Source organism: Myotis lucifugus, unplaced genomic scaffold (assembly GCF_000147115.1).
Source record: "Myotis lucifugus unplaced genomic scaffold, Myoluc2.0 scaffold_138, whole genome shotgun sequence".
Lineage (NCBI taxonomy): Eukaryota > Metazoa > Chordata > Mammalia > Chiroptera > Vespertilionidae > Myotis > Myotis lucifugus.
In genome coordinates this window covers 1,080,360-1,093,048 of record NW_005871186.1, presented here as the reverse complement: position 1 = coordinate 1,093,048, position 12,689 = coordinate 1,080,360, and the positions used below count along the sequence as shown (strand labels likewise).

The window sequence follows — 12,689 nt, the reverse complement described above, 5'->3', positions numbered from 1 at the left end:
TAGAGTGATTCAGCAGGCAGCAAGTGGTTAGGGAGAATCAGGCAGGTAGGTGAGTGGTTAGGGGCAATCAGGCAGGCAGCAGAGTGGTTAGGGGCGATCAGGCAGGCGGGCAGGTGAGCAGTTAGGAGCCTACAGTCCTGGATTTCGAGAGGGATGTCTGACTGCCGGTTTAGGCTGAATCCCACGGCTGTCAGATATCCCCCAAGGGTTCCTGTATTGCGAGAGGGTGCAGGCTGGGCCAAGAGACACCTCCCATGCACAAATTTTGTGCACTGGGCCTCTAGAGTGTGTGTGTGTGTGTGTGTGTGTGTGTATGTATGTATGTATATACATTGATCTCCTTAAAAAAAAGAAAAAAGAAGGAAGGAAAAGAACTTGAAACTACAAAGAACTCACTAATTCTAATTCAATCCCCTGTCCCCTTTCTTCGGCTTTAGGCAGGCATCCATCTAAATCACTCTTTACAATTAGAAACTTTGCCAGAAGTCACATGCAAATGAGTCAGGTACACAAGTTATTCAACTAGCATGTATGGTCAAATGTGAAAATCCTCATTAACTTCACAGGCACCAAATTCACTAGGCTGAAGTTTAGCTTTGTATTGTATTACCTTAGGAAGGAAGGGTTTACTAAGTCAATTACCTTGTATAAGACTGAGGAAAGAGGGAGACTTAGCCTGCTTAACGAGGTATTTTAAAGAACTTTAGGATAGTGGTTATATGCAAATAATAGATTTTATTATTTATAAACTAGAGGCCCGGTGCACAAAATTCGTATACGGAGGAGGGGGGCCCTCAGTCCGGGTGCATCCTCTCCAATTCGAAACCCCTCGGGGGATGTCCGACTGCCGGTTTAGGCCCAATCCCAAACCGGCAGTTGGACATCCCTCTCACAATCCGGGACTGCTGGCTCCTAACCACTAACCTGCCTGCCTGCCCAATCACCCCTAACTGCCCTCCCCTGCCGGCCTGATGGCCCCTAACCAACTCTGCCTCGGCCCCGCCACCGTGGCTTTGTCCGGAAGGCAGGGCGATCGGAAGATGTCCGGTTGACCAGGTCTAATTAGCATATTACCCTTTTATTAGTATAGATGTGCTTTTTAAACATATTTTATTGATTTTTTTTACAGAGAGGGAGGAGAAGGATGGAGAGTTAGAAATGTCGATGAGAGAGAAACATCGATCAGCTGCCTCCTGCACACCCCCCACTGGGGATGTGCCCGCAACAAAGGTACATGTCCTTGACCGGAATTAAACCTGGGACCCTTGAGTCCGAAGGCCGACGCTTTATCCACTGAGCCAAACTGGTTAGGGCTAGATTTGCTTTTTAAACAACACTGAGCTGGGAGCGCCCAGACAAAGATTTTGGGTCCATCTCCTCCACTAACTTGCCAGGAATCTTTGTAATCAACTTTTTGTCACTTGCCAAGAGAATATAATCCCTACCTCATCTACCTTAAAATACCAGTGTGGTTTCAAATGGGATTATGGATACAAAAACACATAAAAAGCATAAAATGCAAAGCACTATTATTGTTAATTAATTTACAGTAATGAAGTAGATCCAGTAAGACTTATACATCTCAGCAGTTACATTAGCTGCATGCAATGGAGAATCCAGAGGATGAAAATAAATAAATAAATAAATAAACAAACAAACAAATAAATAAATGATTCCGCTACAAAAATAATAGTATTTATTCTGGTTAAACACTTTTATGTTAAAAGCAATTTCTAGCACTGGCCGGCGTGGCTCAGTTGGTTGGAAAGTTGACCCATACACACAAAGGTGGTGGGTTCAATTCCCAGTCAAAGCACATACCCAAGTTGTTGGTTCCATCCCCAGAGGCAACAGATGAATGTTTCTCCCTATCTCTTCCTCTTCCTTTCTCTCTCTCGAAAATCAATAAAAACATATCCTCTGGTGAGGGTTAAAAAAACAACAACAAATAAAACCCACTTCTAGATGGATCTAAGTTACTATAGGTTAATTTTAAAAGTGTAGAATATAGTCCAGCCGGCGTGGCTCAGTGGTTGAGCATCGACCTATGAACCAGGTAGTCACGGTTCAATTCCCAGTCAGGGCACATGTCCAGGTTGTGGGCTTGACCCCCAGTAGGAGGTGTGCAGGAGGCAGCCAATCAATGATTCTCTCTCATCACTGATGTTTCTATCTCTCTCTCCCTCTCCCTTCCACTTCTGAGTATACTTATTTCTGAATACATAGACCCATACCTAAATGGAAACACGTGGCCTAGTGTATATACCTATGTACCTCTACAATTCTTTGTTCTTCAAGTGTATATGAGGAATTCACCCTGGCGGTGTTTTTTTAAGTACAGAATATAAAATATGACCTCTCACTGAAGTCTTAAAGACAATATATTAAAACCATCTTTTGAAAAAAAGCTTAATCTAGTTAGGAATGGCCAGTGTGTGTAAATTTTCTGAGAAAACTCTGAATACTCCAGGCCAAGATCTCTTTGTACCTACTAAAAATGAAGAGACTGCCAACACTTAAGCATCCAAAAACCATCTCCCTTTAATACCTGCAATGTAGGTAAAATATTCAAGGGCTATGAAAGCTTGTTCACTAACAAGTATGAAAGATCACATCAGCTGATTTAAGTTACTTAAGGAATGTGGATTCATCTAATACCAATCCTATATAATAAAAGGCTAATATGCAAATCGACCAAACGGCTGAACGAGTGGTTGCTATGACGCGCACTGACCACCAGGGGGCAGACGCTCACTGCAGGAGCTGCCCCTGGTGGTCAGTGTGCTCCCACAGGGAGAGTGCTGCTAAGGCAGAAGCTGGGCTCACGGCTGGCAAGCACAGTGGTGGTGGCAGGAGCCTCTCCCGCCTCTGTGGCAGCGCTAAGGATATCCGACTGCCAGCTTAGGCCCACTTTGGGCCTAAGCTGTCAGTCGGACATCCCCCGAGGGCTCCCGGACTGCGAGAGGGCGCAGGCCAGGTTGAGGGACAACCCCCTCCCCGGTGCATGAATTTCGTGCACCAGGCCTCTAGTTAAGTAATAATCCAGCAATAGTTTCTTTCATAGATATAAAAATGTATTTTCTTCTAGTGCATTATTTTGTTCTCAAATGAGAAATCATTGGAAGGCTGAGGAAATGGAGAAGCTCTTTCATCTCTAATCAGGGTAAAAAACATGCAAGTAAGGGCCTAGCTCAGGGCAGAACACAAGAACTGTCTATCAGGCTTTTGGGGTTGCTTAGGTTGTTGAATCTTAAAGTTCCCTATTCCCACCTGATCCAGCCTGGCTCAATGGTTGAGCATTGACCTATCAACCAGGAGGTCATGGTTCTATTCCTGATCAGGGCACATGCCCGAGTTATGGGCTCAGTCCACGCAGTAGGGGGCCATGCAGGAGGCAACCGATTAATGATCTGCTCTCATCACTGATGTTTCTATCTCTCTCTCCCTCTCCCTTTTTCTCTGAAATCAATAAAAAAATATATTTAACAAAATTTTTATTTAAAGTTCCCGATTCCCTATAACAACTTATTCATTGTTAATTGTTGGCACAGATTAATTTCAAGCTACATGTTAAGTAAAATATATTTATTTTTACATTACAAAATAAATTACTGAAAATTTGGAACCCAAAAAAACTCCACTCATTCAAGTATTTTAATACACGCACTTTCAGTATGTATTTCTTTCTAGTCTTTTTTCCCTAAGTCATTTTTTTTTAAACCATAGTTATAATGATCACATGTGTATATCTGTGTCCTAAACCAGCGGTCGCCAACCAGTGGTCCGCAGACCACTGGGGGTCCATGAGGTCCGAGGGGTTGGCGACCGCTGTTCTAAACCACTCTTCTCAATAACATATTATTTCATGCTGCTAGTGTCATAAAATCCACTGTAGCTGCCTACCTTGTAAATTGTAACTATACTTTAATGCATGTTCATGGTGATTTTTGAGGAACGTATACAAGTATTTGCTGTTAAATAAAACTAGTTTTGTGTCTGTTCTTCTCTGTAACAGCAGTAGTCACTATAAAAACAAGCCTAGGACCTAAATAAATAAAAAGAAAAACTGATCAACTTAAAACAATATGGCTAAAGGATCCCCAATATTCACATAAGGCACGGAACTAGAGACATAGCTCATGGTCCCCCACACCCAGCTTTTTTTTGGGGGGTGGGGGGATGAAGGGAAGAGAAGGAAGAGACATTGTTTCTAATATATACATAAAACATTGAAATGTAATATAAGTACAAATGTATTAAATATAAATATTTTAAAAACCATTTTAAATAATACAACTACACAACTAAAATTTGTATCTATTTCAGAAACTGAAGACTGAGAATGCATGTTTTGTACATTAAATACATATCACTTGACTAGATATCTGATGCTGTCTTATAAAATCCACCCTATTTGGAAATTAAAAATTCATTTCCTTTGCTCTAACCGGTTTGGCTCAGTGGATAGAGCGTCGGCCTGGGGACTAAAGGGTCCCAGGTTCGATTCCAGTCAAGGGCATGTACCTTGGTTGCGGGCACATCCCCAGTAGGGAGTGTGCAGGAGGCAGCTGATCGATGTTTCTCTCTCATCGATGTTTCTAACTCTCTATCCCTCTCCCTTTCTCTCTGTGAAAAATCAATAAAATGTTTATAAAAAAAAAGATCAGGGACCTTTAAAAAATAATTCATTTCCTTTAAAATATTCTATATATTTTTTTTAAGTTAGCTCTTTAATTGGCTAACTGATCCATCGTCAGGGTGACCACTAAAATACCCTGTACCAAATAGCATGCCCAAGCAATAATTTAAGTTTCAGGAATTATTTATTCAGATACTGGACTAAATGGTTGTGTGTATGTGTGAAATGTTTTTTACACACATTATATCAATATCCTCAGAATAACCCCATGTGGTATTATTATTTCCATTTTTATTTAAAATGTTTTTATTGATTTTTAGAGAGAGAAGAAAGGAGAGGGATAGAGATAGAAACATCAATGATAGAGAAACATCAGCAATCAGCTGCCTTCTCCACACCCCCTACCGGGGGTCGAGTCTAAAACCCAGAATCGAACCAGTGGTCTCTTGATTCCTGAGTCAATACTCAACTACTGAGCCACACTGGCTGGGCTATTTCTTCTTCTTCTTCTTCTTTTTTTTTTTTTTTTAATTTCAGAGAGGAAGGGAGAAAGACATAGAAACATCAATGATGGCCCTAACCGGTTTTGCTTAGTGGATAGAGCGTCAGCCTGCGGACTCAAGGGTCCCAGGTTCGATTCCAGTCAAGGGCATCTACCTTGGTTTCGGGCACATCCCCAGTGGGGAGTGTGCAGGAGGCAGCTGATCGATGTTTCTCTCTCATCGATGTTTCTGACTCTCTCCCTTCCTCTCTGTAAAAAATCAATAAAATATATTAAAAAAAAAAAAAAAAGAAACATCAATGATGATGAGAGAAATAGTGATCAGCTGCCTCCCGCACACCCCCTACTGGGGATCAAGCCAGCAATCCAGGTATGTGCCCTCACGGAGAATCAAACCATGACCTCCTGGTTCATAGATTGACACTTAACCACTGAGCCACACCAGCCAGACAGGGCTTTTTCCAATTTTAAAATGAGGTGCTGAGAGACTAAGTAACTTGCTCTAAGTCACACAGGCCAAAACAATGATTCTAAGCCAGACTGTCTGGCTCCAAGGCCCATGCTTATCATCACTACACTCAATGGCCTCTATGGTTACTCTGTAGCTCTAAATTCCCAGTGCTTAGTATTATTTTTTTTAATTTGGTATTGTCTCAAGCAGAAAGTATATGAAAATACCTAGCAGAAGAATTTTGGTGACATTATCAAGAAGGCAACGGGAGAATAATCGAAGCAGACAAAACATGGTAAAGAGAGCAAGGAGAACCTTGCCCTACAATTCAAGGCTTTTGAAGACCAAAGTTCAGTGCCAACACTTTTAGTCAGAAAAATCCACAGGGAGCAAATGAGGATGGGTTTCCATGCCACCTGTAGCAACTCTTCCCGTGACTGAAGGGGAGTATGTACCTTAGGGCAGCCTCTTCAAACCTACACAGGTAGACTCATGGATCACTGTCAGCATCAACATAGAAATAATACAAGTTAAAAATTAAGGGGAAAACTGTATTTCCATAGCTGTGACTCCTAGAAAATTCTCCCAAGCTTCCTGGAAAAGTTTAGCAAAGGAGAGGAAGACCACTCACCCAAGAGAGGAGTGCAGCCACCCGGGTGGCATGGAGCGTCATCTTGGTGATACCAGACCGTCACCCCAATGCACCTGGGACCAAAGAGAAGAAGAGCAGTTAATGATATCAGGTATCCATGATGAAGGAGGAAGGAAGAAACAGTTCCATTTACTGGTGGCTCTTAACATTTAAATAAATCACTCTTCACTTTTACTTAATCCACATCACCAAGGCACCATGGGAATTTTTAGAGAGCTGAGAGTATACATCAAAATTAATATAAAACTTATTGCATCAGAGTGGACAATAAAGAATCCTGCATTTAATTCAATGTCCACAAGTTTAACACAATCTTTCTGTTCTACAGAAAGTACAACATTCAAAGCTGGCCTTCAACCCTTAAAACAGAACAATCATGGTTTTCCAGACAGACCTAGGTTTGAAAGATTGATTTCTGGCTCTTTCTGCAGGTACCCAAATTCTACCTAACTAACAATAATAACTAAGTCCTTGGGGAACATCCCCAAATTCTGAATTTTTATATCTTCCCCCCCTCCCAGAAATGTCAGACATGGTTCAAATGAGAGATTTGGTGAAGCCAAAGCCAATTCTGACAGAGAGCCCAGAGGACATTTAATAGAAGATTAGGTACTTGTCCTGGTATTCTTAACTCCAACTTTCCTTCCCACTGGGAATTGGCCATCTACTTGCCAACCTGCCCAAGAGACCACAGACCTGGTGACTAAATATTCCCCAACACCTCCTAGCAGCCTCCACGATTCCCACAAATCTCCATGGGAGCAATCAGCCCCTCCTGCTGGAGGTGCTCAGTTTGTCACTACTCTATAAGGAAGAGCAAGAGTGGTTAAGAGCCACATCAACTATAACTCTCCCCACATATTAGCATCTCCCAAGTGTGGGTTCTGTGGAACCAACATTTGCTAAGCACCTTTTGTATGCAAAGTGTTGGGATAAGAAAACACCATTCTTGTCCATATGGTGCTTACTGTCTAGTAGCAGAAGGACATACAGAAATATCTTAGCCCTTTCTATGCAAGTGTACCTTGTTTATCAACCAATCAAAAAGGTTATTTTCTTAATCCTTACATGTTCATCCTGTGCTGGAAGCTAGATGTGAGTATGAAGCAAAATTACCTGAAATGGGAGACAATGACATGGTCCTTGCCTTTGAGGGGCTTACAGGATAAGGAGTAAAATAAAACATACATGAAGCACTAAATAATGTAAGAAAATAATTAAATGCTAAATATAACTTAATGCTAATTATAATTGCTTCCTGACCTTGCAAAACCTAACATGATTCCATCTGTCATATCAATGTCAGTCTTGGAAATGAGTCAATTCACCTGGGCTTTTGGCAATAAGCAAATGCAGTGGTTAAGGGAGCTCTCAGGAGGCAGAGAAGCTAAGGAGCCTATGTGTTCCTCAGTCTTGGATGATTTTCACTCAGGATGGCCTATTCGTGAGCAATAACTGCGTAGCTCCCTGGGGCCAGGCAAGGATGAAGGCAGATGGCCTCAATTACTATACTGCAAAAAGGCTTTTCTGGTGATTGGCCAGCCTAAAGTTAGAGGGACCAAGCTTGGCATTTGTGGTAAAGGTGGCAGTGGCCAAATGCTTGACTGGTACTTCTTGGAAAAAAAAAAAAAGTCTGAGCTACCCAGGAACAAGGGAAATGAGTCCCAGGTCACCTCCCCCTCATCCCCAATGCTGCCTCTAGACTTGATATCCTTTTTTTCCCCATTTAAATAATTTATTGTTTAAAGCAGTGGTCGGCAAACTGCAGCTTGTGAGCCACATGCGGCTCTTTGGCCTCTTGAATGTGGCTCTTCCACAAAATACCGACTTCTGCGCATGGGCCACGAAGTTTCAATCGCACTGTACGTGCGTGCCCGCATGTGGTATTCTGTGGGAGAGCCACACTCAAGGGGCCAAAGAGCCGCATGTGGCTCGCGAGCCGCAGTTTGCCGACCACTGGTTTAAAGTATTACATGAGTTAGACTTGATATCCTTTTGATGAGGCCCAAAACTTCAGTCAGAAATTTCATATGCGCCGAAACCGGTTTGGCTCAGTGGATAGAGCGTCGGCCTGCGGACTGAGGGGTCCCGGGTTCGATTCCGGTCAAGGGCATGTACCTGGGTTGCGGGCACATCTCCAGTGGGAGATGTGCAGGAGGCAGCTGGTCGATGTTTCTCTCGCATCGATTTTCTAACTCTCTATCCCTCTCCCTTCCTCTCTGTAAAAAATCAATAAAATATATTTAAAAGAAAAAAAAAGAAATTTCATATGCAACCGGAGGTAGATTTTGCCCCCTCTGAGAGATTTCACAGCTGTGCTGCTAAAAATGACCTGAGGTTTAACCAACCTCTTCCCTTCATCTCAGAGGCAAAACATACAACCCTTATGTTGTCCCAGGGGAGTCTATCTAAAACCTAGTTCCACTAGTCAGGAAAACTGGTGTCAAGGCCAAATGTCTTCTTTTATGCTCCCCAGGCATAGAAACAGGAGGAACCGAATACTCAACAACATGAAGAACTCCAGAAGGACCTTGTCAGTTCAAAGCCTGCAAAGGGGCACTTTATCAGAGACAAGACTCTAGGGCAGGGGTGGGCAAACTTTTTGACTCGAGGGCCACAATGGGTTCTTAAACTGGACCAGAGGGCCGGAACAAAAGCATGGATGGAGTGTTTGTGTGAACTAATATAAATTCAAAGTAAACATCATTACATAAAAGGGTACGGTCTTTTTTTTTTTTTAGTTTTATTCATTTCAAACGGGCCGTATCCGGCCTGCGGGCCGTAGTTTGCCCACGGCTGCTCTAGGGTGAGAAACTTCAGGGGAGCCTAGCCAGCCACTCTTCTTAGGGTAAATCGGGGTAAAGAATGATCGAAGCTGGTGGCACAGCTAGTCCTCAGCACTGGGACTACAGCTTTAAACAGACCTTGGCTTGGAACCGGAGGGCTCCCAGCCAGAGCACCATCCTCCCCACCCTCCCCCTGAAATCTGAGGCAGGCCCCACCCAGAAGACTGGGTGATGGTGATGGAAAAACAGATCCCCACAATTGTAGCCAGGAACCATTGCACAGAAGGATCTCCTGAAATCCACTCTGATGCAATCAGGCATCCCCTGTCACCCCCAAATCAACAAAGAAAACCTCTAATGCAGGTCCTCTGAAGGCACCTTCAGAGTTCTCACCTACCTGGTTCTTTGCAAAAAAGAGCCTCAGAATCCAAAACAGAGAGCAAATAAGATAGCTCTCTCCCCTGGGCTCAAGAAGGAACCAAGACACAGAAGCCGTTGCCTTATAAACTAAAGGTCTTGCATCTTCTCTACATTTTCAAAACTAACAGAATGTAAACTCCTTCACCATCAAGACCAATTCCCACATTAACAGTAACCCCTCTATGTTTCCAGAGAAGATATTATCAGGACAAGTAGGCACTCAAGAAATACATAGCCACCTGGCATGCACCCTCTTGGGTCTTAAAGAGTTAAAACTCAGCCACAGTTTTCTACCATGGCTGAAGCTAATGCAAACCACCTGCTCAGATGCAAGGACCAATCAATGATAGGCCAAAGGCCAGAGGGTCTGAGTTGTGGCAGCACTGCTCTCCTTACCCCGCCCCCCAGCCTGGGTGCCAGCTTCTTTGGAGACTGCCTTTTAGCCACTAACTGCCTGGCCTGAACACCAGCCCTGCCTCAAGATAACACCAAAGTGACCTTTGGTCCCAGAAAACTGCAAAACTGTACTGACCTCTCAGCTCATGCCTCCACTGAACCCTCATTCTCTTAGGGGCCAGCTCCCAATCCCAGAATTTCAAGGCCCAAAGCCCACACAAACTCCCATCTCAAAGGGTCCTTCTCCAAGTCCCACCCTGGTTCTACTCCAAGGTTCCAAAGGCCCACAGGCTCACAGCTCACAAGGAAAATGACTATCTGTTTGTGTGCCCATGCTCAATGGCAAAGTTTACCACCATTTACACTGACAGCCTGCCTGCCTGCAGCCATAAGAATTCCATGTTCTGTACAGCTTTCTAAAAAAGATCCTCCCACCAACTAAAGAGTGAACACCTGGTCTGGGACTCCTCTGACTCTGGAAGCCATAAGTCAGGAGGCATAGGCAATCAGGCACCCACACTTCACACCTTGTAGTTTACCCCAGAGAGGCCCAGCAAAGGCCAAACTATGTGATCAGAGGCTAACTCATGAATAGGAATTATCTACTGGTGTGTATCCTGGCTTGGAGGCGGTAAAAGGCCCAAGGACCAGCAGCCTCAAAAGAAGCCAAGGATGGAATAAACACAATCCTTTTCAACTTCTGGGGAGTCCTGAGTAGGCTGTCTCATCCACGTCCAAAGGGCTTCTCTGCACGCCTGAGGTTGGGCCAAATCAGCTTGCTGGGTGTATGCTCTAGGCTCAGGCCTGCCCCTCTTCACACAGACTACCCTTTCTGAGTAGCCTAGAATTTGGCCCAGAGCTCCAAGGCCCTGGCAAGGACCTAGGGAGAGATTTCAAGGGAAACCAAGATTCCCCTGGTTTCTTGAAAAGTGGCTTACTGATACCTGCCCTTCCCCCCAAGCTCTGTAGGGTCCAGATCAAAAAAATGTGGGCAAAAGGGCTGCAATCAAACCAGGCCTAGCGTGCGCACACATACACACACATACACACACACACACACACACACACACACACACACACGTACGCCCGCACACATCCGCACCCACTCCAGCAGTTCATCAGCACCTGCCCCCACAGCTATATTCATACACCCTGGTCCCTACCAGCTGAAAAATGAACCTTTTTCATTCCCCACCACTGTATACACACCCAGGCCTCACTTGGGAATGGAGAAGCTCTCCTGAGCTGTCTCTAAGCTCAGCATGCAGGCACACACGCTTTCCCCCACTCTGAACAAAAACGCGCTAATATCTATGCGAGGGGGAAAGAAAGCAACCCTTTGCTCTGAAAGGCGCCAACTCCCGGATGTTGGCAAGCTCTGCTCCCAGTGCCTGTTTCTGAGTGTTTACTTGCTCTCCCTCTCCTACCCCCTCCCCTTTAAGGATGGCGCAGAAAAGAGAGGTGAGGGGGAGGGGGGGACTCTACCGCACCACCCCCACGTCCATGTTTGAACAAAAAACCCGAGAAAGAGTGAGGAGAAAAAGTCTCAGTGCAGGAGGGCCTTACCAGATTCCTAAAGCCAAACGTATTTACAGGTTTTAATCCGCCATTAGCATTTAAATCTTGAAAGGAGAGGAGGAAGGGGGGGCTAGTGGAAAGTAACCCCACACACAAAAGAAAAGTTGTTGGTTTTCTTCTCAGTCAGCCTGGCAGGAGCGATCTTCCTGGCTGACAGCCAGAAGTGCGTCACAGCCAGGAGTCTGCTTTCTTTAAAGGCACAGCAAGCTTCCGCGATCTGGGAGCCCTGATCTGGGAGCCTCGGAGAAGCAGGGGACTCTCAGCAAGGGGGGAAGGGTAGCAGCTGGGGCAAGGAGGAGGGTTGCACTGGAGAGGAGGGGAGCCCCTCCCTCCTAGTTTGGCCCACAAACAGGAGAATAGGATGCATGGGGAGGCATCAGCTAGCAGACAACAACACTGAGTTGCAACAGTGGCAAGAGCCGAGGCAAACTGTGGCATAAACACACAAAACACACTCACAGTGGCCTGCCTGACAAACCTGATATTGCCCAGACACTCCCCCTTCACTCTCTTAAGACTGCAATGACAGCCTGTCCATCTCTCTGGCCAGCAACGGAAGGGCAGGGAAGAAGACCCGCGAACAGAGGCTTTGGAGAGCGAGCCAGACGCAGGCCCTTTTAAATGGGAGCAGCTTCCTGCTGGCTCCTGGGCGGGCCATGTCTTTAAGCACACACATGCCGTGCTCACACACAAAGCGCCTGCCTCCTTCTGTGGGCACCGCCTGACCTGGGACAATGGCCACCCCCCAAGCCATTCCTGAAGGGACTCTCTCCAGCCCATACCTTCTGCGTGGCAAGGCCAGGATGCCGCACTCCTCCCCCTCCTCCTCGGCCACCCAAACAAGAAGCCCAGGCAAATTGTGGGCCTGGAGCGCAGGCCTGCGCTGTCCTGTCTGGGTGGCTGCGTGCTGTTGTCGACTGGAATGGCCGCCAAAATCCCAGCTGCACTGCCAGAACCTAATCCCCAGTTCCGCTGAGCATTTGTGGGGAGGGGCTGAGGGGCCAAAGCACGGGACCTAGTAAGGCAAGCACTGGCTGGAGCCCCTTAACAGATACAGGCACTGGGACTCATCGGCAGAACCTATAGGCTCTGCCTCTCCTACATGGTCAAAAAAGAAGTCTGACTTTTTAAAAAAAACACCACAGCATTTCCACCCATTGAACAATGACCCTCACCAAGACTAAGAGAGAAACCCACCAGTTATCAGGGACTCCCTCCTCTTCCTTTCATTTGCACCATATATTAAGTACATACTATGTGCAAGG

At 45.3% G+C, this 12,689-nt stretch overlaps 1 protein-coding gene across 7 annotated transcripts in view; it reads right to left on the bottom strand.

Moving 5' to 3' along the window:
• The window catches only part of NUMA1 (nuclear mitotic apparatus protein 1), an 84,516-nt gene that overhangs the window by 29,501 nt on the left and 42,326 nt on the right, over positions 1–12,689 (bottom strand). For 6 of the 7 annotated variants that reach the window (XM_023758718.1, XM_023758719.1, XM_023758720.1 and 3 more), the window contains one exon: positions 6,224–6,297. In XM_023758718.1, coding sequence (XP_023614486.1) covers positions 6,224–6,265 — 42 coding nt within the window. In that variant the 5' untranslated portion in view covers positions 6,266–6,297. Of the gene's footprint in view, positions 1–6,223; positions 6,298–11,412; positions 11,556–12,689 lie in introns of those variants that run through there. The other variant, XM_023758717.1, reaches the window with a different exon arrangement.